We start from the raw sequence: 27,887 nt of genomic DNA, 5'->3' as shown, positions 1-27,887 counted from the left end.
TCCTGGAAATGAAACTTCAAGATGCTGGGACTCCCCCTCAGAACCGTAGGGACTGACTCAGCACATGTTGATCAAATGCTAGAGACTATTCATTTAGGACCAGAGTGGCATTAGCTTTCCTACAGCCATCCTCACCTGCTTGACACCCTTGGATGTTGGGTTTTTTGTTTGTTTGTTTGTTTGTTGTTTGTTTTTTTGTCCACAGCTCTTGTGGTCCCCAGCCTCTCTCTTGAGCAGGGCTGGATTTTTTTTTTTTTTAATAAGAAAGCTGGTGCCCAAGATTGTTTTCCACCTTAAGGATAAAACCTGTTAAGAAAGGTAAGTTGACAGTAGGGGGGGGGCAGGTCATACAGATTTTATAGAATGTGTCATAGAATGTGTTTTCAGTATTTTTCAAACATCAGATTTTACCCAGGATATTACTGTTGCAACATTTACTGCCTGTTATTATTGCTGTTTCACTTATTGTCCTTCAATATATAGTCCCAAGGTGAGTGACTTTTAAATCATCCTCATTTAGGACAAATTGCTAAAGGCTTAAGGACTATTTTATAAGCTTCATCTAAAAACTGAGTCAGAGGAATGCTTTTGTCCTTGAAACAGTTTGTTTCCCAGGGTTCTCATGATACACTGGTATCTGTCCAACTAAATTCATAATTTCTGTAGAGAATAGAGTCAAAATTTCTGTTCCTAATAGATTGATCCAGATAGTAAACACTAGTAATAAGACAAGATGCTCAGCCTGAATTTTCCCAGGAAAACCTTTGTCCTTACTAATCAGAAAAAAAAAAAAAAAGGAAGATCTGGGCTAGATTTTTATCCAGTTAACAAACAACAAACAACCAAATAATGGATACACCCCTCTAACATTTTAGGATCTCAATCTTGTTAAAAGATAAGTTCTCTGAACTTGCTAGGACTCTACCGGTTATATAGGAACACCACAGAACTTATTGCAATCTGAAGATAAAAGAAAGTCTTTTTTGTGTTTTGCCTGTTGGGCAAATAGCCTGAACAATTACAAAAAAAGGAAGAAAAGGAGACTTGGCCAACTGGTATCAGGAGTCTTAACAAGGTCAGTGTGTTCTGCTTGTGTATGAGAAAGAATCAAATGGCTTTTTTTTTTTTTTTTTTTTCTTTTGAGGCGGACTGTCACTCTGTCACCCAGGCTAGAGTGGAGTGGTGCAATCTCAGTTCACTGCGCAATCTCGGTTCACTGCAGCCCTGAGTAGCCAGGACTACAGGCGGGCCCCACCACACCTGGCTAAGTTTTCTATTTTCTGCAGAGACAGAGTCTCACTATGTTTACTAGGGCTGGTCTTGAACTCCTGAGCTCAAGTGATCTGCCCACCTCAGCTTCCCAAGGTGTTGGGATTACAGGCATGAGCCACTGCACCCAGCTGGCTTTCCTTTTTAATGATTCACTACATCATACAAACTCATCAAACTGAAAGAAGACAAAGTACAAAAGAGAGACGAGAAAATGTAGCCATGAAAGGAAGTGATGGGTGAAGAGGAGGAGAAGAAATATGTCCAAGTCAGTTGCCACGCCAAACTGCTTGCTTCTACCACAGTCCAATGCTTCCCTCCTGATTTCACATTTGGAGACTTGAGTGTCCCCAAATAGTGTTCCTCATCCTCTTTTCTTCTTTCTGTGCTTGTCTCACAAAAGTAATGACAAAGTAATATAGTAAATGTTTGTTACCTGGGGGATAGGGTGAACTAGGTGGTTCTTCCTCAGCTTTTCTAAGTCTCCAAAGGACTAACAAGACCTGAGTGAGGAAAGAGAGAAGGCACTGTTGTTCCCCCACAATCTCTAGAAGGACTGGTGACGCATGTCATTTTTCTTTGAGCTCCCCACACTTTAGGCTTCTTTCTGAGGTCTTTTCAGCATCTCCTGCCCCACCCAAGAGTAAGCACCCCTGTGGAAATCCCCAGAACAAACCAGCACATGCTGTACCAAAATATTGTGTCTTGGCTTTGTTCTTTTACATCTTCACAACTAAAGGAAAGAGATACAATCAAAATGATAGTCCACTTAAATGATAAACAAGAGAATTTAAAGAGACATAACCCAGTTACTCACCCATGAAGTGACAATCTGTTAGCAGTTTAGGAGATCTGCGTTGGTAGATAGATATAATTTGGGATTTCTCCTTGAACATTAGCTTAATTCATGGGAATCTGTAATTATAGCTTTCTTGAAAGGGTATTTAGCTCAGTGTACAAAACATAACAATTTTTGTGAATCAGGCTTACAATTTTCTAACCAAGCTTTCAAAACAAGATTAGAAATGAGGGCATAAATTATTATCGATGCACAAAATTGTCACTCTTTATTTGGCTTGGAAGGGTTTTGAAATGCCCAGAGAAGGCCCTGACAAATGGAGATGGAATATGTCCCCTTCAGTTGGATTCTTGCTCCGAAGTATTCCTTGAGCCTATACTCCAAAGTGTGGCATTATAACTGGTGCAGACGGAGTCTGTCTTAAAACTGGAAAGGAGGATCCAGAGACTGGTACAAATGTCCCACCTCCTTTTTTTCTTACTTCGTTATTGTCAAATAATTGTAATGATGGGACAAGCTAAATCATGAGTCTTTTAAAGTCTCTTCGATTTGCTTTACACCTGGGGGGTTGTTGCTTGTCTCTGCTAATTTTAGCCATTTCACAGGCCCATGGGAGCAATTCTACCTAATGACAGTGAATCCAACAGAAGTTCATAACTCACTGATCACTTAGTTTCTCTGCACTCTTCACCTTATAACTGCAGTCTTGTGGCATCTTTCCAAAAGAGAGCCACTGTGAATCAAACACAGAGTTTTATGGCCTGAATCCAGGTTAGATTATTTTTTTCAAGAAAAAGAAAAAAAAATCTAACAGTTACCAAGAAGCAGTCAGGCTTTACAAATATCACCACTTTAACCATGAGGCCATATTAGGAAGGCTTTTGACTGGCATACAGGCTTGGGGGAGTCTGAATTTTCTATGCCATGGTCTCAGACTTCTGCCCCATATACCTAGGCACTAATTTAGTTCATATGTACTATGTGTACCTGAAAAGTTGTGTGGCAATCAAATTTTCACAAATAGAATCCTGTTTTAAATACACTAAGAAAGTACCTACTTTATCCTTTAAACAAGAGGTCAGCAGACTTTTTCTACAAAGGGTCAGATAGTAAAGATTTTACACCTTTTGTACAATACAATCTCTATCTCATCTACTTAGCTCTGCCATTGTTGCATAAAAGCAGCTGTAGATGATACACAAATGGGTGAGGCTGTACTCCAATGAAACGTTATTTGCGAAAACGGGTGGTAGATTAAATTTGGTCCCAAGGCTTACTTGGGGAAAAAAAAAGATCTTTTGAAAAAGAAAAAATAAATGAATAATTTTTTTAAAAATTGTTCCCTAGGTCATAGTTTGCCAGCCCCTGCCCTAAACAAATAATTCTTGAATGCCTACTGTGGTGTGTAAGATATGAGTAAATACCAGGGATACACAGAGAACAAAAGAGAAAAACTGCTATTCTTGTGAAACTTGGAAGTTGGAGGTAAGCTATTTAAAATAAACCCACAATAAAGTACTTCACATAGTGCAGACTGTTTCTTTAAATCAAAACTCACTCCAAACAACCAATTGATTCACTTTGTAAGTTTGAATTTTTGTCTTCAGATTCTTTTAAAGTGGGCCCTTAGTCAGGAGCGGTGGCTCACGCCTGTAGTCCTAGCACTTTGGGAGGCTGAGGCAGGCAGATCACTTGAGGTCAGGAGTTCGAGACAAGCCTGGCCAACATGGCGAAACCCCGTCTCCACTGAAAACACAAAAATTAGGCTGGCATAGTGGCATTTGCCTGTAGTCCTAGCTACTCAGGAGGCTGAGGCAGGAGAATTGCTTGAACCTGGGAGGTGGAAATTGCAGTGAGCCGAGATCATGCTATTGTACTCCAGCCTGGGCAACAAAGCAAGACTCTGTCTCAAAAAAATAAAAATTAAAAAAATAAAGTAGCCTCTAGCCTAAGATAGCTTGAGCCTAGGTGTGAATCTACTGCCTTACTCTGAAGTAAGCACAAGTGTGGGGGTTGCAGGGAATATCCAGGAGGAACAATAATTTCAGAGGCTCTGTCTCTTCATGTCCTTGACCTCTGCTTACAGCAGCAATACTTTTACTCAGACTTCCTGTTTCTGGAACTTGCCTTCTTTTTTGCTGTGTTTATACTTCCCTTGTCTGTGGTTAGATAAGTATAAAGCCCTAGATCTAAGCTTCTCTGTCTTCCTCCCTCCCTCCCTTCCTCTTACTCTCATTCATTTCATACACACTGGCTCACACATCTACTCTCTCTCTCTTTCTCTCTCAGAATGACAATTCTAGGTACAACTTTTGGCATGGTTTTTTCTTTACTTCAAGTCGTTTCTGGAGAAAGTGGCTATGCTCAAAATGGTGAGTCATTTCTAACTTTTCTTATGGATTTTGGATTATCTGTAGCATGGTTTCAGGTTACTCAGTTCCCTAACAGACCTGAGTCAGGCACCGGGTTTGAATGCAGTTTGAGAATTTCCCACATATTCAGTCATTTTTTTTAATGTTCTAACCACCATGACAGGGGGCAGGGGATCAATACTATGGGTGGTTTATAAGACCTCAGTATTCTCAAGAAGGAATGCATTTCACTCCCAAGTGTAGATCTTAAATGTTGAATGATTACTCTGCTCTTACAAAAAGAATGCTCATGTAGATGCTATGACTGTACTTGTAGGAAAATGTCCAAAGTAATTTTACCTTGTCAGGAGATCAAACTGGATTCATTTTGTTTGACTTTTTAAGAAATCCTGAAAGCATAACTTTCAGGATGAGGTAATGTACAGAAGCAATAGCTTTGTCTTCAGTGACCAGAGCTATATCCTCAGCACCTAAATCAGTGGCTAGAATATAGTAGACATCCAATAACTTTTGAAAGTGTTTTCAAAATACTTTAGTTTTGAGAGATTTATGTGAGATTTTAAGTAAATAACTGACTAGAGAAAGATCTAAATGAGTTTACTCATTGAAATACACTGAATTGCCTCCACACCAACAAATTGGCCATATGTAATAATTCTTTTGGGGATCTAAAAAACTTAGTACCGAGAAGCCAACCCTGCCCATACATAAACACATTGTAATTATAACAAAACTAGGCAGAAGCTTCTAACAGCAGCAGGAGGCATGTGGGAATTTAGACCATCAACTTGCTCCTGCAAATTAAGCCCTTTCTCTTTAAGAGTTAAAAACTATTTGGCTATAGACGATATCAAACACATCAGCCTAATGACTCAGCTTATGTATTTTGAGTCATGTAATTACGAAGGATGGAAATCCCTAGAATTTTCTCATTAAGGGAATTGTCAGAGAGTTTGACATTTTTTACAGTATATGACTCACTTTATGGGGGATGATTATTATTCTGTGCTAAACTTTGCCTTGGATTTCCACAAAGACTGATGTGAGGCAGGAAACATAAATCTTACTCTCTTTCATGTCATCTATACTCACTAGTTCACCCTGGTGATCATACTATTTTTAAAATATATAAGAATGCTAGTTGAAAGCTGGGTTTTCACTCCAACTTTTTAAGTTTCAGATTTTTTAGAAGATGTATAATTACCCTATTCACATGATTACGTCAAAATACTTCCCAGTTTGGGGTATAGGAATTCACATTCAGTTGCTGCTTGTTGAAAGTTGTCAATTTTCTGATCATCACAAGGATGATCAAGAGAAGAAAGGGATACTTTTTAAAAATCCAAATCATTTACACTATTAATCAACTAACTCCATTCAGTAGGAAGAAGACTTCTAGATGACACTGGCTTGCCTATGATACATATTCCACAAAATTTAAATTTTTATGGATAAATATGTCTAGATACCTATTTAAATATGAATAATATTAATTATTGAGCATTTAAAGAATAATATATTAACTCATTATTCAAAAGCTCTATGTAATTTCAAAACCATAGTAATTATAACACCGTCAATTGACATAAACTTTTTAAAGAGAAGCTCAAATGTTTCATGTATATTTTCAGAATTTGAATTCTTATTTTACCTTTTCATTACTTATTTCTCAGAAAATGTTATACTCATAGCTAATCCCTATTAAATCCTTACTGTGTTCTAAGCTACCTCTTTGTAAATATCCATTCAGTGATTGCTCATAGCATGAGTTTACTTATTAGAACACATGTCTTAGAGAAGTTGCCTACCTGACAGAGGACCACAGGTAGAGTATCCAGAATTTAAACGCACATCTGTCCAGCTCTGACACCACAGGTCTTAACCACTGTGTACATTAACTACTCTTAGCCAAGAATTTTTCAGCTCACGTCATGTAGAATATTCTTTTTGTAAAATGCCATCACATTTTATAAGTCATTGAAGGGAATTTTTCTTGGTTACAAAGCAACTCTGCCCCATAATATCTACTGAAAAGCCAGTGAGCTGCTTCCTAAAACACAGCCATTTTAGGTGCAGGAAACAGTGTATAAATGGCTCATTGTATATTATATGCTTTGCCAGACTGAGTGGCAGTGGGAGTCCTTTGTTATGTGGGTGCTGACATCTGCTAGAGTGTGCTGTCTCTATTGAAGAATCGTGAAGACAAAGCCGACCCACAGGATGTCTGAATCCAAATAACAATACATGTTCTGTGTATAGAATTGGTGGAAGAGAAAATGTCAGGACAGTGTGAGGACTGCCATGTAAGGTCAGAACCACTGCCTTTAGAAAGCTACCACTGCACAGGGAAGAAATCTAAGTCTACAAAATTAGTGGGCTGTCTCTTATTATTTCGTGCTGTCATCAGAAGGAGGGCCATACCCTGCTGAAACTACATAAAGAGCTTTTGCTGGTGGCAGAACTGTGAACTGGATGGATTCTGGGAATGGCCAGAAAAACAAATGCCTGTGGTTGTGAGCAGTGCCCACACCCATGGTCTAGCTAGTGCTGTTTGAGATTTGTTGCTTTGACTGAACCAACCTGTCATTCAACTGGTTGGTCCATTCACAGTCAGCTTTACTAACTTTCCCATTTTCCCTACTGAGTTATTTAAGTAAAGAAAGTGCTATTCGGACAGCCCTTGGTCTCTGGGACAATCAACTGAGATTTGATTTTAGTATATTCTGTCTCCAGTGTAAAGCCTTGGAAGCATCTAATTTCTAGTACTGATGAACCAAAAATACATGGAAGCAGTCCTAGGCTCACACTTGAGCACTCTGAGAATGGCTTTGCTTACTCCAGATTTTCTCAGGTCCCAGTGGGTGTATATTTTCTGACATATTTATTCCAGCCTCACTTTCCTATCATGTAAAACATACATACAAAATGTAGATTTCATTATAGGGTCTACAACACAGCTTAAGAAACCAAATACTATGTGTGACAGATTACACTTTCCAAAAGTAATAGCAAAAAAAAAAAAAAAAAATCTGTTTCCCCACTTTCTTCCAGCATCCTGCTAGAATCTATCAGATACTGCATCTATAGAAGAATCTATAAGAACAGAAGCAGTATGTACAACATTCACAGGAAGTTTCACCAAATCGGAGTCCTGCCAGATCTAATTTTTTTTCCCTAATCACGTTTGTCTCAGTCAGTAGCTTAAGACAATGGAAATAATCAGTGCCACTTTTAGTTGGGATGCCTTTTTAGGCAAGGGAAAGTGACCTCTTAAAAAAGCAAAATTCTGACTGCAAGATAGCTATCATTGTCCTTCATTTAAGACAAAAAAAGATACTAGGGAGGGAATAAATTATGATTTGTAATAAAGTGAAAAGTGAGATTAGGTAGCATGGGGATAATGGAAATAAAGTGTCTCTTCTTTGAAATAATATGAACAATCAATGTAACAAATGTAGCAGAAAAAACTCCAGTTTAAATACAGAAAAGAATGTGTTCAATGCCTCTGGTTCTTTAACTCAGAAATATTTGGAGGTTACTTACTCATTATGATGGATTTTTTTTTCTATTGGAAAACTCTGTTAGCATTGAGCGTTTTTGTTTTTTGTTTTTTGTTGGTTGGTTGGTTTTGAAGCATTTTTCTTGTCTTTGCCCTTGGGCTTTTCTTCCTTGGATACTACATAATCCATTACTATTTCATGTCTGCCACAGAGTCTGCTATTTTATTAAGGTCATGCCATATTTCAAAAGGATGCATTTATTTGTTTCATTAACAGCTGCATGTTTGTTCCTCCCCAGGAGACTTGGAAGATGCAGAACTGGATGACTACTCATTCTCATGCTATAGCCAGTTGGAAGTGAATGGATCGCAGCACTCACTGACCTGTGCTTTTGAGGACCCAGATGTCAACACCACCAATCTGGAATTTGAAATATGGTGAGGGATGGTGGTTTTAATGGTTGCTTAGACATCCTCTGTCTCTCTTTTCATATGCTCTTTTTAATAGCCGCAAAAGAAAGAATATGTGGCCTAATTAACAAATGTTACCATCTAAGGAATTCCCAAAGGCCTCCTGAAACTCCTTGTCCTTCACCAAAAACACTCATACAAAGCTCCTCTCACGGTTCAGCTTTCAGACCCTGAGACTCAGTCAAATGATGCTCTGGATCTTGGGGATCCCACATCCCTCCCAACTTCATATCAGAATTTAAATCCTGCATCTCCTACAACACTTCTCACCAAAAATCTGTTTGCCCAACACGAGACAATCCAGTGTCTTCAAGTTGCATCTGAGAGTTAAACTGCCTTGTTTCCAATCCCAATACCAGTGCTTACTAGCTTTTTGACCTAGAGAAAGTTATGTAATGTGTCTATGCCTCAGTTTCCTCACCTGTAAAATGAGATAACCTGCCTCACAGGGAGGCTGTGATGGTTAAATAATTTCATCATATAAATCATTCCAAATAGTCGGCCAGTGAATAACGAGTAATGGGGAAGCAACATTAAATTATAATTCTGTGAATATTGACCTAACTTCTACCATCTTGACACAATTTGACTTCAGATGATCCTCTCAATGTAAATTTTCCAAAAATCCACAGGAATAAGTTGGCATTTTGTTTCACAAGGTCTCACAGAAAAGACAAAGAAAAAGAGTCTGGTTTGAAAGTTTACTAAAGGTCTCAGGGAAATTTGTCTTCTCCTTCTCCTTCATCCATAAGTCATCTCTTGTTGCCAAGGGTTACTATCTCTGGTGATTTGAGAAACTACTGTAGCTTGAAATTCTGACCTGAGGCTATCTCCAAATTCATATCCGAATGACCTACTTTTTAGTTAGTGTCCTAGTGAGCAAAGTAAATCAAGATCCACCAGTAGTAATAGAAGGCTTCCTACATTCCACAGACACTGAGACAATTCTCCACAGTCTATAGTCCAAACAAGCCCTGAATTCCAGTTTATGTCAATTTATGGGAGCTTCCTGCATCTATTTATGGAGTGCTTTCTGCTGCAGTCCTTAGATAAACATGCTGTTGGACTTGAGTAGTGTACTGTGTTCTCTGTCTGCCTCTGTTCACTTCCCTAACACATTTTCCAGGAATAATATATGTCAAAAGAACCTGAACCAGTTCGATGTCCACAATCTAGGCTGGAAATGGATTGCACTAAAACAGCCAAACAACTCATTCAAACAATGCACTCATTTTCATGGGCAAATCACTCTCCCACACGGAGGTTTGACTTTGGCTTCTTTAACCAGCTGGCTGGTGGGCTGAGTGTTCATCCTGGTTTCTCTTGGCCAAGCTGAGGTTGGCCTTTCTGTTCACTTTCATTCACACCATATTTGACCACTTCCTTGCCCACTCAAACATACTTACCCTTTAACATATCTCTTGACTTTTCCTGTCATATTGTAATCTGTCCAGAGCCTCCTCTATTTGGGTTTTCCAATTGGATTCAGATATTTCAGTTGGAAAGGGACTGCCTTAAGAAATAAATGTTTTCAGTGGAAAATATATGTATGAGCTCTTTAATAGATGAACTCCTGGAGTTCAGAGCCCTTAAAAGGATGCCCAGTTTCACAAGACAGCCATACGGTCATCCTTGATTGTCCATTGCTCATTAATTTCATTCTCAAAATCATGGGAATGAGCTGAGAATACCATTTTAGATCCTCCTTAAATTCCCAACAGTACCAGAAACTTGCTACAGGTTAGGGCCTGTAATTGGATATTTCACACATACTTTCCTTACAAATATATTCTATACTCAAAGATTGAACTAAAAGTTATTGTCCTAGTTTCTCCACATCCCATGTTTACCTAAAATTCAGAAATGGGACCCCGCTCCCAGTCTCCCCTTCTATATTTATTTATCAAATCGTGACAACATTACCATCTTCAGATCTTTCCACCTGATGTTTGTCCTAAGCTTATTCCCTGGTATCTGTCTAGCTTACCCAAAAATTCGGTTTTTATTTTTATCCTGTTCCAAGTTGCGAAAGCCTATCTACCCCAACAAGGAACACAACTCCCTAGTAACTTTGAGACACACACACACATACACACCTACTCTTTAAAGCCTAAACAATCGCACACCCTAAAAGATAGCAGTTAACAAAAGTAACGATTTGGGAGAACAGTTTTAAGGAATGTCCCCAAAATAATCAATACATTTAGCCAGTTAATTAACTTAACATTTCTTCACCAATCTCTAGTTTTCATGACTGTAGGAGCTTAACCAGTCACTCTCAGACCACAATAAACCAAAGGTGAAAGATTCTGTAACGAAAGCTAGGGCACTCTCCCCTGCATTTAACCTCCTGGCCAGCTCACTCGAAGCCAGACAAACAGGTTCCTCTTTTTGTGCAGAGTCCAGGAACCATTCTCGAAAGGACTCATTTGAGCACATGCAGAGAAGAGTGTACACACATCCAGTTCACCAAGGGAAGCCAACACACATTGTGGGTTGTAGGTAGTAAAAGGCCTTCCTAGAACACACTCCTTAGGATTTAAACAAAATTACATCGGTTAATGGAAAGAATTCTTTCATATACGCAAACTTACCCAGAGGAACTTTTTTTCTGCCCAGATCTTCACTTCCAATTTGACCCAGTTATACCTCTTTAGAGCTATTTGGCTGAGCTTAAAGAGCACATGGGAAAAACAAATTGGTAACTGTGTTTATCACAGAAGAGGAAAATTAAATTTAGGGTTGGGAAAGGAAAATAACCCTATGATATTACTTTTATTCTACCTTTACAATGAGAATATATACCTTTGTTACTTCTTTAATTTTTACATTATTTACTTATTTTTCTTTGCTTTCTTGTTTGATTACAATGCATTTTAGGGGTAAAATTTACGTGTGGTAAAATGCACAAAAATTAAGTGAATTTGGAGAAATGTCTATGACCTGTAGCCATTCCAATGGTAAAGATATAGAACTTTTTTTTCCCCTAGAAGGATGCTTCATGTTCCTTTCCAGTCAATCTTCATACCCCAGGAGCAATCATAATTCTCAATTCTATTACCCTTTGGTTTTTGCCAGTTTCTGATAGTTCTTATTAATAGAATACTCTTTATTCTTTTCTGTCTTCTTTCATTTAACCAGTGTTTGTGAGAGTTAGCCATGTTGATGTCCATCTCATAGCTCATCTTTTCAATTGCTAAGTAGTAATTCCACTGTATGAATATACCACAAATTTTTAATTCTTTCTCTTCTCGATGAACATTTGTGTTTTTTCAAGTTTGAGACTATTATTTTTTAGGTTGCTGTTCACATTCTTGGACAAATCAGTTTGTGTATATATATTTTCATTTCTCTGGGGTATAAAACCTCAGAATGGAATTGCTGTGTCATAAGGTAAGCATGTATCTAAGTTTATAAGAAACCGCCCAACAGTTTTTCAAAGTGGTTATACCATTCTACTCTCCTCCCAGCGATGCATGAGAGATATACATCATTTGCAACGTTTGACTTTGGGATAGTATCTCGTTAGGTTTTTAATTCACATTTGTCAAATAACAAATGTTGAACAGCTTTTCATATACTTGGTCTTTTGCCTGTCTTCTTTGGGCTAGTATCTGTTAAAAGCACTGAGTTATTTGTCCTTTTGTTATTGCTGGATATGAGTTCTTTATACATTCTGTATACATTTCCTTTGTCAGATAGATGTATTGCATCTATTTTCTATTCTGAAGTTTGCCATTTTATTTTCTTACTGGTGCGTTTTCATAAGCAAGAGTTTTTTTTTATTTTGATGGAGTCTAATATATCATTTATTTTCTTTTATATGTAGTGCTTTTTGTATCTTTGCTAAGATAACTTTGCCTACTCCCAAAGTTGGGAAGATATTTTCTCATGTTTTCTTTTAAATGTTCTACAGTTTTAGCCTTTATATTTAGTTTTTTAAATTATTATTATACTTTAAGTTCTAGGGTACATGTGCACAACGTGTAGGTTTGTTACATATGTATACATGTGCCATGTTGGTGTGCTGCACCCATTAACTCATCATTTACAGTAGGTATATCTCCTAATGCTCTCCCTTCCTCCTCCCTGCATCCCATGACAGGCCCTGGTGTGTGATGTTCCCCTTCCTGTGTCCAAGTGCTCTTATTGTTCAATTCCCATCTATGAGTGAGAACATGCAGTGTTTGATTTTTTGTCCTTGTGATAGTTTGCTGAGAATGATGGTTTCCAGCTTCATCCATGTCCCTACAAAGGACATGAACTCATCCTTTTTTTATGGCTGCATAGTATTCCATGGTGTATATGTGCCACATTTTCTTAATCCAGTCTATCATTGATGGACATTTGGCTTGGTTCCAAGTCTTTGCTATTGTGAATAGTGCTGCAATAATCGTACATGTGCATGTGTCTTTATAGCAGCATGATTTATACTCCTTTGGGTATATACCCAGTAATGGGATGGCTGCGTCAAATACTATTTCTAGTTCTGGATCCTTGAGGAATCGCCACACTGTCTTCCACAATGGTTGAACTAGTTTACAGTCCCACCAACAGTGTAAAAGTGTTCCTATTTCTCCACATTCCCTCCAGCACCTGTTGTTTCCTGACTTTTTAATGATCGCCATTCTAACTGGTGTGAGATGGTATCTCATTGTGGTTTTGATTTGCATTTCTCTGATGGCCATTGATGGCTAATATCCAGAATCTACAATGAACTCAAACAAATTTACAAGAAAAAAACAAACAACCCCATCAAAAAGTGGGCGAAGGATATGAACAGACACTTCTCAAAAGAAGACATTTATGCAGCCAAAAGACACATGAAAAAATGCTCATCATCACTGGCCATCAGAGAAACGCAAATCAAATTGCGTTTATTTGTTTCTCTTGTCCTATGCATTGGCTAAAACCTCCTGTACACCACTGAATAGAAATGGTGAAAGTGGATATTCCTGTCATGTCCTGGTCTTAGGGAAACAATTCATGTTCACAATTTCAGCATTAAATATGATATTAACTATAGGCTTTTGTAAATGCTCTTTATCAGATTGAGGAAGTGTCTTTCTATTTCTTATTTGCTGTGAGTTTTTAACATGAATAGATGCATTCATGTTATTAAATTATGCTTTGAATGCATCGATTGATTATAACCAGGTTATTTATGTCTTCTAGTCTGTTAACATGGCAAATTATATTGATTAATTTTTGAACCTTTAACCTGCTTTGGTTTCCTGAGATGTGCCCTACTTTATAATTATGTATTAAAATTAGTGTGTTAGTATTTTCTTGTGAAAGTTTGCTTATACATTTTTGAGGGATATTTGTCTATCAACTTCTTTTCTCTAATATTTTGGCCAGGTTTGGGTACCAGGATTAAGCTAGCTTCAAAAGATAGGTTGAGAAGGGTCATTCCTCTTCCAGTTTCTAAAAGAATTTGTGTCAGATTGACACTATTTCTTTCCTTATACATTTGATAGAATTTACCAGAATATAACCATCAGGCATAGAGTTTTCTTTGGGGGGAAGTTTATTGATAATAAGTTTAATTTCTTTGAGAGAAATATAACTATTGAAATATTCCATTTCTATGTGGGTCAGATTTACTAATTTGTGTTTATAAAAACATTTTCATTACATCTAAGTTATTATATACATTAAAATAGCATTTAAAATTTCCTTATTATACTTTTAACATCTGCATGTTCTATAGTGATATCTCCTCTTACATTCCAGATATTAGTAATTTATATATTTTGTTTTCTTAACCACTCTTGTTAGGGTTCACCAGCCAAAATTACCTATGAAAATCCGTTACGTTACCCATCAAGTATATGTGATATTATGTATATAACCCTTTATACTATGTTATCATTTTCTTTAACACTTTTTTTAATCAATATTTTTTATGGCTCTTATTTCTTACATATATTCCTATGGAACATCAAAAAAAAGCAATTACTTTTTAATCTAAACAAAGTATTTGTTTTTCAATGATCAATTATAAAAATATAGAAATTTCCCATAATTTTATAAATATGTCTTGACTATTTCAGGTTCAATTGCATCTAATTCTAAGTAAATCATCACTAAGTATCATAGCAGCAGAAAGACATAAGATTTTAATTCATTATCTCTCATTCCTGAACATGCCTCCACTCACCCACCCACATACCTATGAACAGAGTTAAAGTCAAACATACATCAATGCGCATATGATACTATTCCACTGTATACAGGAACTCCTACCTGAATCAAGACATATCCCCTTTTTATTCCTACAGTGGGGCCCTCGTGGAGGTAAAGTGCCTGAATTTCAGGAAACTACAAGAGATATATTTCATCGAGACAAAGAAATTCTTACTGATTGGAAAGAGCAATATATGTGTGAAGGTTGGAGAAAAGAGTCTAACCTGCAAAAAAATAGACCTAACCACTATAGGTAAGAAGTTGTATATAAAAGTATGGTTGTCACTTTTGGGCTACCTGAAAACACTGTGTCTGGACATTCTGTAGGTTAAAAGTAGACAAATAGTGGAAACAACTGGCAATAGATAATAGCTAATTCCCTACTGTAAATTTTTATAATAAATGAAAAGCTTGAAATTTATACTTTCCTGCAGTGAAAGAATTCTGAGGATCTTCAAACCCAGCTGTGAAAGATAGTGTTTGTGCAAACCTACATGAAGTGGCTAACTGGAGCTGGGCTTCCTGTCATCCATCACAGGTGTCCTTTTCTTCCTTATCTGTCCTTTCCTTCCTTACCTGTCCTTCTCCCAAATTCCTTGTGGTCTTCTCCCCAAATCCCCACAACATTCTGAGTAAGTTTAGCTAACTTATCAAGTTATTTTAAAAAGCATATATGCCTTCTCTATTAGTCAGAGTTTTCTACAAAAAAAGGGAATCAATAGGAGGATAGATAGACAGATGATTGATAGGAGAGATTTCTATTAAGAAATTGACTTTTGTGGTTGTGGGAACTGGCAATTGCAAAAATCCATAAGGCAAGCCAGTAGGCTAGAAATTCAGGAAAGAGTGCAGTAGTGAGTCTAAATTCCGCAGGGCAAGAAACTCAAGCAGATTTTCTGTATTGTACTCTTGAGACAGACTTGTGTCTTCTTCAGGGAACCTCTGTCTTTGCTCTAGAGGCCTTCTACTGATGAGGTGATGCCCACCACATCATGGAAGGCAATCTACTTTACTCAAAGTTTACTGATTTAAATGTTAACCATGTCTTAAAAATACTTTTAGCATTCCCTATTCGCTCCCCCTTCAACCCTCAAAAAGAAAATTAAAGGTAAGAGAGCAATACTCATTAGAGATAAGAAAGAGTAAGAAACCTAGCTCAGCTTTGTCTCAGTTTTGTTTCACTAAGATGATAAAATAGAGAGTTAAAGCAGAAGTTCCATGTGTGAACAATTAACTTGTGAAAAGGCAAATGTAGTAGAAAAGAGACATTAGGCAGATGGCTGTGCATGTTGGCCACACAGAAGCAGCATTGGCCATGACCAGTGTGGATCCTGGTTAGGGGCAGAGAACTGGGTTTGACAACAACAGGGTATCTCTGAGGTTATAAAAAGTTGGGTTCTGATCATTTGGAGATGAGGTCCCTATGGATAGGGCACCATATCTAAAGGTTCACCATTTACATTGCAAATATACATTCAGTTCTCTGAGAGTGAGCAGAGAAGGCAGAGGTTCTCAGTCTTCTGACAAGTTCCTGGAGCATCAGGGGAGAGCCCATTCTTACAAAACTCCACACCAGCATGCAAGCCCTTACATGCACATAAGCACTCACAACACACCAAGAGCCTCCAGGTGACATCTGCCACTCCAAATCCCCATATCTCACATGCTCAATGCACTTGCAGTCTCCATCCCTCAGCAGACTGCAAATCTGACATGCCTCATCCGAACGGCAAGGGGGAGAGGTACGTATGGTACACACACTGCTGATGGCATAGGCCCCTCTGGAAGGGGTAGTATGAGTCTCTTGGGGCTATGGCAAGCACCCCTGGACAAGCAGGAAGAGAGGTGGTGGAGGCATGTCTCACGGTAGCATCTCCTTCTAGGTCCTAATGGGACACTTCATTAATGGAACTACCATTTAAGTGAGTTTAAACTGGATGCTTCTGATTGAGCCCCAGAGCCAGTGCTCCACTGCCACCACCTGCACCCTCACTTCCCCTTGTTTAAGCATCTTCCAACCCAGTAAGGCTGAAGAGGGAAGCTTCCTGCCTTCCCACTTCTCTTAGCAGAGTAGATTGATATGATTATTCAGATTGTACAAGAATCTATTCCCTCTAAAGTATTGCTTGATGAATGAGCCCCTTTTTCTAATTTGCTCAAAGAAATCATTTGGGCTTGAGGCAAAACTGTCCAGAGGGCACGAGGACCAGCCGTTGTGATATGGAACAAGGTAGAGAAACAAAAGCTAAATGAAGAAGAGTGAGCCTCAGAATCAAAGAACTGGATTTGAATCCCTTTAAACCATTTTACAGGGGCCTGAATGTAATTAATTTCTCTGAAATTCAGTTTCCTTATCAATATGCTGGTGATAAGTGACTATTGTTTGAAGACAGCATAAGCAAAGCATGCAGTACTTAGGAGATGTGTTCTTCCTTCAATTCCTCTATTATTAAAAGATGGGCACAGGGCAGGGGCTTCAGCTCAGAAGGCCTTGTTGAGAATGGAATGGAGAGCAGGAACAAGAGAGAGGGGCAAAGGCATTGCCAGCATTCTCTGTTCGGCTGTTCTCCACCCACTGCCTTTCCTCCTGCTTCCCTCTAAGTCCAGGGCATTTTCCCTTTTGATAAACTTCCCCTTTTACAACACATCCAAGGGTGAAAAACAAAGTCATTACTTTTTTTTCAGTACCTCTAAGGCAAAGCAGCAGAAACAGGCAGTCACCACTACGAACAAGTGACTACAACAAGAGCTAGGCCAAACTCTGCCATGTGGGTTGCATTTTATTGGGCCGGCAAGTAACTCTAAATCCCAGCTCACACTCTACTGAGTGAAAGTTTGATGAACCCGCATCTTCTTGTGAACAACTGCGCCTGAGATCAGTCATGCAAGAAGTAGCACCCCCACCCCCAGACAACTAACTTCCCAGGCTGTGATCAACAAGCAGCCAAGAGGCCAGGACAGGGAAGTCTCAGGACCTTTCTAGGAAATCAATAAGTTTCTCTGGGTTTGTTCTGCCTGAAATAATACCAATCTCCCTCCAACAGCTTAGCATGTGTGGAGCATTTGATCCTAACAGCAACCCTGCAAGGCAGGAAGGCAGTAGGGAGAGGCCCAAGAGGAATTCAGCATTAAGGCAGTGAGACTGACAGAGGGGACCCCCAGAGGACATTCTGGAAGGTCTTAGCCAGGGCCAGGATGCAGACCCTTCATGTCACTGTAGCTGAGACGAGGTGCAAGGTTCACAGCATATAACCTAATTTTATTGCAAGAATGAAGACTCAGAGTTTAAATACTCCTGCTTTGGGGCTCATTAGTAACAAGTTCTCCAATATTCAAAAGGCAAAGTGGATGTGTTTTAGTGTAAAATTAACACTAGCTGCTGTAACAAATAAGCCCCCAAACATATGATATCTCAAACACCGTAGGTTTATTTCTCACTCACATCAGAGTCAAAATGGATGTTTCTAACCTGCAGCTGGGGCTTCTCCAAGCAGTATTCGGGGCACTTTCCATCTTGTGGCTCCACCGTCTGTAATGCAGGACTCCAAGTGGTGGAAGAGGACGGAGCAGAGGAGTCACACATGGGTGTGTGTCTGGGCCAGGGTGGAAGTGGATGTGCATTTCTTCTGCCCACCTCACTCACAAGGCCACACCCCACTGCAAGAGAGGCTGGAGAATGCGGACTGGATTTAAACCCAAGAAGAAGAAATGGTTTTCTGAATAGTTGGCCATTTACTGACACAAAAAGGGTCAAAGTGACTTGCAGAGGAGATGAATTTTAAATACTATAATTATTTCCTTGGCTGCCCTTTAGACAGAATTTATTTCTTTTTCTTTTCCAGTTAAACCTGAGGCTCCTTTTGACCTGAGTGTCATCTATCGTGAAGGAGCCAATGACTTTGTGGTGACATTTAATACATCACACTTGCAAAAGAAGTACGTAAAAGTTTTAATGCACGATGTAGCTTACCGCCAGGAAAAGGATGAAAACAAATGGATGGTATGTAGTTCAACTACATTAATAAAATAAAAACTTATGAATGTTTTCTATTTTGTTGGCCTAATAGTGCATTTCCCCTGGTAGGGCCCAACAATTTTGCTTTCAAAATCTACCTTCTACTGAAAGAATCTCCCAATATTGGCCCCACGAAAACCTGGATCTTCCCTGATGCATACTCTTCTAGCTCTGGTTGTTTTCTTCTGCTCTAATTTTGGTCTTCAGAATGTTTCTACATTAGTGAGTTGGATAACAATATAGATTGAGGCCAAATTAATCCTCTGTATTCAGGGGCCTCAAAAAGTGTCATGTCTAGTGCCACTTTCATAGGCAAATCAGGCAAAATGTATATCTGCTTATGATCACCAAGTCGTAGTCACATTCTGGCTTATGAGATTCATGGGACCAGCATGAGGTAAAGAAAAGAGGCATAATGTTTGCCTTTGTTTTGTTTTTATTTTAAAGCCCAAGGTCTTTGTTTTTGAAGTAACAGCTTAATTTTTACCCTTCATAATCAGGAGAGTTACTTAGATGCTCTCTTCATGATTTGGCAGTCCCTGAAATTTATTTTGGGGGGGAGGTGGCAGAAGAGTGGAGTGTACCAGGTTATGAGATTTCTCTTAACCCACCGACCTAACTTCTGTTCTTTCTGCACCTCAGAGACGAAGAAGAGATGATGATTTCTCTTCCTCAAGTCCTTCTTATTCTTGCTGTCCTGTTTTTTCAGGCCAAGATTGGCCTTGTTTGTTTGCAGTGTGATGCAAGATGCCACTTGCATAAATGTAACAACTGCCCCAAACCACCTGCTCCCTCCTTCTACTCACCCACCCCACCCTTGATCCTGCCATCTTTTATTATTCATCTGAAAATTGCACCAATTGAAAAGCAACTTAGTGGAGAAAGGAAGGATTATGAATAAATGCTGCCAGGACAATTAGTTAACTAAAAAAAAATAGATAAATTCAATAAATATATGAATTTTTTTGAGATGGAGTCTTGCTCAGTCATCCAGGTTGGAGTGCAATGGCGCCATCTTGGCTCACTGCAACCTCTGCCTCCCGGGTTCAAGCAATTCTCCCATCTCAGCCTCCCAAGTACCTGTGATTACAGGCACCCGCCATCATGCCCGGCTAATTTTTGTATTTTTGTAGAGCTGGGGTTTCACCATGTTGGCCAGGCTGGTCTTGAACTCCTCACCTCAGGTGATCTGCCCACCTCAGCCTCCCAAAGTGCTGGGATTACAGGCATAAGCCAACACGCCAGCCAAAAATTGTTTTAATTAAAAAAAAATTAAACTAAATGCCTAGCCACCTTCATATAACAACAACAAAATACCAGATGATTTAAAGAAATTATATAAAAGTGAAACTCTAAACAAATTAGAAAAATTATAGCCAAATGTTTACATAATCTTGACGTGAAGAAGAACATTCTAAGCATGAAAGCTGTAGAAGAAAAGAAAGGATTGAGACATGCAACTACATAAAAAGTGGAGGTTTATATATGTCAACACACACAATAATCAAAAATCAAAAATGCAAATTTAAAAGTAAGCTTAAATTGCCACATAAACAGCTGAAAGATGGTTAGTATCATTAATAGATAAAGAACTCTTATAAATCATTAAAAAAAACAAATATCACAATAGAAAAATGAGCAAAAAAATTGGGAAAAATCTCATAAAGTATGGAATAGATAAATTCAATAAATATATGAAAATGAACTAATTATCAAATAAATACAGATATAAATAGCAATGGACTTCTTTTTATCTGTCAAATTGATAGAGTGGTTTTTTTTAATCTTAAAGATAATACACTGTGTGGGGGAGGCTTTTGTCTCTATATCACTATTCACAATGTAAAATGGCGTCTTTCTGGAGAGAAATGATTCCTGCTCACTAACCTAACCTAACCTTTCATCTCCCCTTAATATGTGAAAGGATAGAGAGAAAAGAAGAAGATATTGAAGTGTGGAAAGGGAGAGCCTGAGCAGTGCCTAACTCACCTGAATAAGACCCATCATTTCGCTCTCCTCCTTGACCACTCGCAACATCCTTTATAAGCTCAGATTCTGTCCCTAATTTTGCTGTTGACTCCTTTACGTATCAGAGCTCCTTATTCTAACAAATATGAGACAACTTCAGAGAATGCTTATGGGACTAAAGGAATCCTAATTGAAATGATTTGGGAGATTTAGGCAACACCTCTTTTCCCATCCTAAGAATGTAACTGCACTCTACTCTCTAGCATGTGAATTTATCCAGCACAAAGCTGACACTCCTGCAGAGAAAGCTCCAACCAGCAGCAATGTATGAGATTAAAGTTCGATCCATCCCTGATCACTATTTTAAAGGCTTCTGGAGTGAATGGAGTCCAAGTTATTACTTCAGAACTCCAGAGATCAATAATAGCTCAGGTAAGGAATGGTGGTAGAGTTTTTGTTCCCTCAGAGTGCTTTGCATGTCAAAGTGTGGGAGCAAGTGAGAGGAAGATTGTTGAAACTAACCTGCAAAATAGGACACCCTTGGAGGGCACTCTTACACTTTCTTTGGAGAATGACTTGCCTGCTGTCTTTGCGCCTTTTGTGAAGAACAAGGAAGCAGAGGGAGCGGGGTCCTTATTAGCTGAGAATTAGTACAAGCCACCTGTATTCCTGGAAGCTGCCATACATTTTGAACAAAATCCCCACCCACTACGTCCAGTTAACCAATTTAGCCTGGGACCCCAATGGCTGCTGTCTCTAAGGCCCCTTTAAGAAGCACCTTTATTGGTGTCAGGTATGCAGGCAAGTGCGGCTGTCCTATGTCTCCTTTTCCAGAAGGATGAAGATGTCTTTGGGACTGGAACTGAGAATGTGTAGGAACTGAGACATCTCCTCCCTAAAATTTGCAACAGGGGTGAACATCCCTCTCATCATCTCCTGCTCTGGCTTCTTTTCCTTGGTAGAAAGTCAAGAAGGGAAGAGAGCATTGGTACCTCTGATGCTAGATCACGTTTACATTTCAAGTGGCAGATGCTCTGGGCCTGGTCACCCAAGTCAATGCCTTTTAAACCAAAATCCCTCCATAAAGCTGTCAAATATGTCTCTTAACTGAAAAGCAACTTTCAGGAAATAATAAGTGGGCCCACATTACTAAGTAAATGCAAAGCACCCTGAGACCCTACCCCCACTGCATGGCTACTGAATGCTCACCACAATCTATTCTTGCTTTCCAGGGGAGATGGATCCTATCTTACTAACCATCAGCATTTTGAGTTTTTTCTCTGTCGCTCTGTTGGTCATCTTGGCCTGTGTGTTATGGAAAAAAAGGTGACCTTCTTCAACTAATAAAGAGGGTGATTGTGTGGGATCATGGACAGTCAGAGCTTAAGCCCCATTTATTGATGAGAAAACCACAAAGGGGATTAAGGCATTTCACGAATTTAGTGCCCAGTATCCCTATGGTATCCTCAGCGAATTTCCACAGTTAATTTCATAAGAGGCAAAAAGATATTAACTGGACATTAGGCAAACCCTGTCCCCAAAGTAAGAATTCTGTAATGCAATGTTTCCCAAGCTTTTCTTCCAGTATCTCCTAAAGGTTGCAGAAGCCATCATTCATGGCAAATGCACAATGTACTTGAAGTCTTGACTTTAAGCATATAAATTCATGGGATTTTGTATACTAATCCATGCTAAGGCTATGTTTGTTTCATCATAAAAACGATGTTTTAAACATGCACTTGTTAAATTACTTACTATTCTAGGAGAATGCCCTTGGCAGAAGGCTACATATCCCCAGGATTACAAATACCCTAATTTGAAAAGTACTGCCTTGAAAGTACTAAGCAATTTCCCTGGGTAATTTGAAAATATTCCCCCACTTCCACCAAAATTAGCTGCCAGAGTTGCTGTCAGTAAAGAGAAGGAATAAAAAGACAACACTTAAATTGGGAGTAAACAACCGGGTTAAATTTACTTCCATAGCTCCACCAAAATTACCTCCTTGCAAGCCTTGGTGTTCCTTCCCTCTAGGGCTTTTTCCCAGAGGTATATTATTGTCATGTCTTGTTCACAGAATGGATTGATATCTGTGGTCTCTGGTCCAACCCCTTCTTGAATTGATAGGGCCCCGAGGCCCAGAGAAAGCCAGTCTCTTGACCATGGTCACCCACCTAATTGTGTTAGAGCCAAGACTAGAAATCTGTTCTTCTGATTCCAAGCTCAGAATAAGTGGGAAGACTCAGTGTGCCTGTGCCCTCTGCCATTCACTTCATCTATCAATGTTCTCTGATTTCAGGATTAAGCCTATCGTATGGCCCAGTCTCCCCGATCATAAGAAGACTCTGGAACATCTTTGTAAGAAACCAAGAAAAGTGAGTGTTTTTGGTGCTTAAAAAGTGTTGTGTTGGCAACATCCCAGTGGCCAAGAATGATATTCCAGAACAAGGAACAGTTGAACCTCACCTTTTGGTATTTGATTCATCCTGTAACTAGGGTCCCTCCTAAGACCCTAGCTGCAGTAGGGAACTGAAATAAGACACACATCTCAGAACTTCTGGGCTCCCTGGGGTTGGAGGGCACAGCCAGTGGTCACTTCAAGTCTTGAAGTGTCTCAGAAGCTCCAGAAGCAAAGAGTCCATTGAGGAACATGCTGGCAATTCTGTGACATTCCCTGTCAGAAAACTCTTTAGACCTACTCCTGAACTGAACATTTGATGGTGTGTCTCTCTGGTGCCATCTTAATACCCTTTCTCCTTTTTCTGTGCAGAATTTAAATGTGAGTTTCAATCCTGAAAGTTTCCTGGACTGCCAGATTCATAGGGTGGATGACATTCAAGCTAGAGATGAAGTGGAAGGTTTTCTGCAAGATACGTTTCCTCAGCAACTAGAAGAATCTGAGAAGCAGAGGCTTGGAGGGGATGTGCAGAGCCCCAGCTGCCCATCTGAGGATGTAGTCATCACTCCAGAAAGCTTTGGAAGAGATTCATCCCTCACATGCCTGGCTGGGAATGTCAGTGCATGTGACGCCCCTATTCTCTCCTCTTCCAGGTCCCTAGACTGCAGGGAGAGTGACAAGAATGGGCCTCATGTGTACCAGGACCTCCTGCTTAGCCTTGGGACTACAAACAGCACGCTGCCCCCTCCATTTTCTCTCCAATCTGGAATCCTGACATTGAACCCAGTTGCTCAGGGTCAGCCCATTCTTACTTCCCTGGGATCAAATCAAGAAGAAGCATATGTCACCATGTCCAGCTTCTACCAAAACCAGTGAAGTGTAAGAAACCCAGACTGAACTTACCGTGAGCGGCAAAGATGATTTAAAAGGGAAGTCTAGAGTTCCTAGTCTCCCTCACAGCACAGAGAAGACAAAATTAGCAAAACCCCACTACACAGTCTGCAAGATTCTGAAACATTGCTTTGACCACTCTTCCTGAGTTCAGTGGCACTCAACATGAGTCAAGAGCATCCTGCTTCTACCATGTGGATTTGGTCACAAGGTTTAAGGTGACCCAATGATTCAGCTATTTAAAAAAAAAAAAGAGGAAAGAATGAAAGAGTAAAGGAAATGTTTGAGGAGTGAGGAAGGCAGGAAGAGAGCATGAGAGGAAAGAAAGAAAGGAAAATAAAAAATGATAGTTGCCATTATTAGGATTTAATATATATCCAGTGCTTTGCAAGTGCTCTGCGCACCTTGTCTCACTCCATCCTGACAATAATCCTGGGAGGTGTGTGCAATTACTACGACTACTCTCTTTTTTATAGATCATTAAATTCAGAACTAAGGAGTTAAGTAATTTGTCCAAGTTGTTCACACAGTGAAGGGAGGGGCCAAGATATGATGGCTGGGAGTCTAACTGCAGTTCCCTGAGCCATGTGCCTTTCTCTTCACTGAGGACTGCCGCATTCTTGAGTGCCAAACGTCACTAGTAACAGGGTGTGCCTAGATAATTTATGATCCAAACTGAGTCAGTTTGGAAAGTGAAAGGGAAACTCACATATAATCCCTCCGGGACAATGAGCAAAAACTAGGACTGTCCCCAGACAAATGTGAACATACATATCATCACTTAAATTAAAATGGCTATGAGAAAGAAAGAGGGGGAGAAACAGTCTTGAGGGTGTGAAGTCCCATGACCAGCCATGTCAAAAGAAGGTAAAGAAGTCAAGAAAAAGCCATGAAGCCCATTTGATTTCATTTTTCTGAAAATAAGCTCAAGAGGGAATAAATTAGAAACTCACAATTTCTCTTGTTTGTTACCAAGACAGTGATTCTCTTGCTGCTACCACCCAACTGCATCCGTCCATGATCTCAGAGGAAACTGTCGCTGACCCTGGACATGGGTACGTTTGACGAGTGAGAGGAGGCATGACCCCTCCCATGTGTATAGACACTACCCCAACCTAAATTCATCCCTAAATTGTCCCAAGTTCTCCAGCAATAGAGGCTGCCACAAACTTCAGGGAGAAAGAGTTACAAGTACATGCAATGAGTGAACTGACTGTGGCTACATTCTTGAAGATATACGGAAGAGACGTATTATTAATGCTTGACATTTATCATCTTGCCTTTCTTGGTCTAGACTGACTTCTAATGACTAGCTCAAAGTCAAGGCAACTGAGTAATGTCAGCTCAGCAAAGTGCAGCAAACCCATCTCCCACAGGCCTCCAAACCCTGGCTGTTCACAGAACCACAAAGGGCAGATGCTGCACAGAAAACTAGAGAAGGGGTCATAGGTTCATGGTTTTGTTTGAGATTTGTTGCTACTGTTTTTCTGTTTTGAATTTTCTTCTTTGTTCTGTTTTTACTTTATTTAGGGGGACTAGGTGTTTCTGATATTTTAGTTTTCTTGTTTGTTTTGTTTTGTGTTGTCTGTGAATGGGGTTTTAACTGTGGATGAATGGACCTTATCTGTTGGCTTAAAGGACTGGTAAAATCAGACCATCTTATTCTTCAGGTGAATGTTTTACTTTCCAAAGTGCTCTCCTCTGCACCAGCAGTAATAAATATAATGCCATAATCCCTTAGGTTTGCCTAGTGCTTTTGCAATTTTCAAAGCACTTCCATAAGCATTCCTTCCACCTCCTTGATAGGCATTTATGGAAAGCCTGCTACATGTCAATCATACTGTTAGGCACAGGGGACCTAAAAACACATAAAAGGATGGCATTCTGCCTCATAAATTGCAAAACCTAATGAAAGTGACTGCTTGGTAAACAAATTATTATTATATTATAAAATGCTATAAAAGAGCCATATTGAAAGTGCCCTGTTGGATACAGGGCAAACGCCACAAAAATGATGTAAATTTACATGGAGGAAAAGTAGAATCTGCCTGGTTTGTAGGCAGCAGAAGACATTTTTCATCAGTGGGCAGGTGTTCTTTACCTTTTGTAGAAATGGGAGTCAAGTCTCAAATAGGAGGCTCCACAAAATCTCATGCCAGGTCTCTGATACCTTATTCCCAGAAGTTCTTTGAAGTATTTATTGTTATTTTCTTTGACTTATGGGAAAACTGGGACACAGGAAGACAGGTAAATTACCCAACCTCACACGTTAAGTCAGAACTGGGAGCCATAATTTTGTATCCCTGGTATAAATAGACAATCTCTCGAAGAAATGAAGAGATGACCATAGAAAAACATCGAGATATCTCCAGCTCTAAAATCCTTTGTTTCAATGTTGTTTGGCATATGTTATCTTTGGAATTTAGTGTCTGAGCCTCTGTCTGTTACTGTAGTATTTAAAATGCATGTATTATAATCATATAATCATAACTGCTGTTAATTCTTGATTATATACCTAGGGACAATGTGTAATGTAAGATTACTAATTGGTTCTGCCCAATCTCCTTTCAGATTTTATTAGGAAAAAAAAAATAAACCTCCTGATCGGAGACAATGTATTAATCAGAAGTGTAAACTGCCAGTTCTATATAGCATGAAATGAAAAGACAGCTAATTTGGTCCAACAAACATGACTGGGTCTAGGGCACCCAGGCTGATTCAGCTGATTTCCTACCAGCCTTTGCCTCTTCCTTCAATGTGGTTTCCATGGGAATTTGCTTCAGAAAAGCCAAGTATGGGCTGTTCAGAGGTGCATACCTGCATTTTCTTAGCTCTTCTAGAGGGGCTAAGAGACTTGGTACGGGCCAGGAAGAATATGTGGCAGAGCTCCTGGAAATGATGCAGATTAGGTGGCATTTTTGTCAGCTCTGTGGTTTATTGTTGGGACTATTCTTTAAAATATCCATTGTTCACTACAGTGAAGATCTCTGATTTGACCGTGTACTATCCACATGCATTACAAACATTTCGCAGAGCTGCTTAGTATATAAGCGTACAATGTATGTAATAACCATCTCATATTTAATTAAATGGTATAGAAGAACACTTTGTGGCATGCCTGTCTTCTCTGGAAACTGTGGTTAGACGGATTCCCAGAATGGACCACACATCTCTTCAGCTCCTGAAAACTCACCTCCCCATGAGTCCATGGAAAAAATTGTCTTCCACAAAACCAGTCCCTGGTCCCAAAAAGTTTGAGAACCACTGCACTAGAAGACAGCCTACTAGTGGTTAAGTCTCAATGTGTCAGTGTATTTAACAGAGAGAACAGAGAGTGTTGCTTCACTCCACAGGTGGTTCAGTGGAAGCCCTGCATGGACACCTATTTCACTTGATATACCTAGTCCCTACAGTCTGCAGAGTAGTGGCTGGAAATTAGGCTTGGCAGAATTGGTGGGGGCCAATGATTAAGCATTTGGCATGCCAGCCTAAGAAGTTGTCATCTATTTTGCAGAAAATAGAGGGGCTTGGCAGGATTTTAATCAGGAATGTGATGTGAAATATATATTTTCTGTGCATGTGTGTATCAGGTTTTAGGAAGGAATCTTAATTCAGTAGGATATAAATATAAAATAATTCTGACATTTCTTTAATTACTCATCTCCAAAGATGCTCCATTGAAAATCCCTTTCTGAAGTAGATTCCTTTAAGTGACCAAAGCTTAATTCATCTAGTTTTAAGATGCAGTCTTATATTCTAACTAAAGCCACACACACCCTATCATAAGCTTGTGGTGAGGGGAACTTGGAAAGAAAGGAAGATAATAGCTTCTGTTCTCTTGACTCCTCCCCCTTCTTGGCTTCTTCCTCCTCTCTTCTTCCTCCTCTTTCCCTTTCCCCTCCCCCTTCCTACTTTTTCTTGTTCTTGTTCTTCGTCTTCTTCCTTCTTTCTTTTTCTAACAGCTTAAAACACCACACATTTCCTATCTCACAACCTCTGTGGGTCAGAAGTCTGGGCAT

General features: G+C 39.3%; 1 protein-coding gene across 5 annotated transcripts; it reads left to right on the top strand.

Moving 5' to 3' along the window:
• The first annotated feature begins 45 nt into the window (after positions 1 to 45).
• Positions 46 to 26,973, top strand: IL7R (interleukin 7 receptor). 5 transcript variants are annotated; one of them, XM_063811293.1, is made up of 11 exons: positions 74 to 318; positions 1,010 to 1,075; positions 3,416 to 3,553; positions 4,358 to 4,440; positions 8,239 to 8,377; positions 14,695 to 14,852; positions 18,442 to 18,599; positions 20,846 to 21,014; positions 21,815 to 21,908; positions 22,879 to 22,954; positions 23,350 to 26,973. In XM_063811293.1, the coding sequence occupies exons 4-11, from the start codon at positions 4,359 to 4,361 to the stop codon at positions 23,851 to 23,853; spliced, it is 1,380 nt and encodes a 459-aa protein (XP_063667363.1). In that variant the 5' UTR covers positions 74 to 318; positions 1,010 to 1,075; positions 3,416 to 3,553; position 4,358; the 3' UTR covers positions 23,854 to 26,973. The 5 variants fall into 5 exon arrangements, with proteins under 5 accessions (XP_063667366.1, XP_063667365.1, XP_063667363.1 ...); XM_063811296.1 differs by lacking the exon at positions 1,010 to 1,075 and having other exon boundaries at positions 46 to 318; XM_063811295.1 differs by lacking the exons at positions 1,010 to 1,075; positions 3,416 to 3,553 and having other exon boundaries at positions 63 to 318.
• The last annotated feature ends 914 nt before the right edge of the window (positions 26,974 to 27,887 follow it).

Source organism: Pan troglodytes, chromosome 4, assembly GCF_028858775.2.
Source record: "Pan troglodytes isolate AG18354 chromosome 4, NHGRI_mPanTro3-v2.0_pri, whole genome shotgun sequence".
Classification (NCBI taxonomy): domain Eukaryota; kingdom Metazoa; phylum Chordata; class Mammalia; order Primates; family Hominidae; genus Pan; species Pan troglodytes.
Note: the sequence above shows the minus strand (reverse complement) of the source record. Positions and strands in the feature narration are given on the sequence as shown.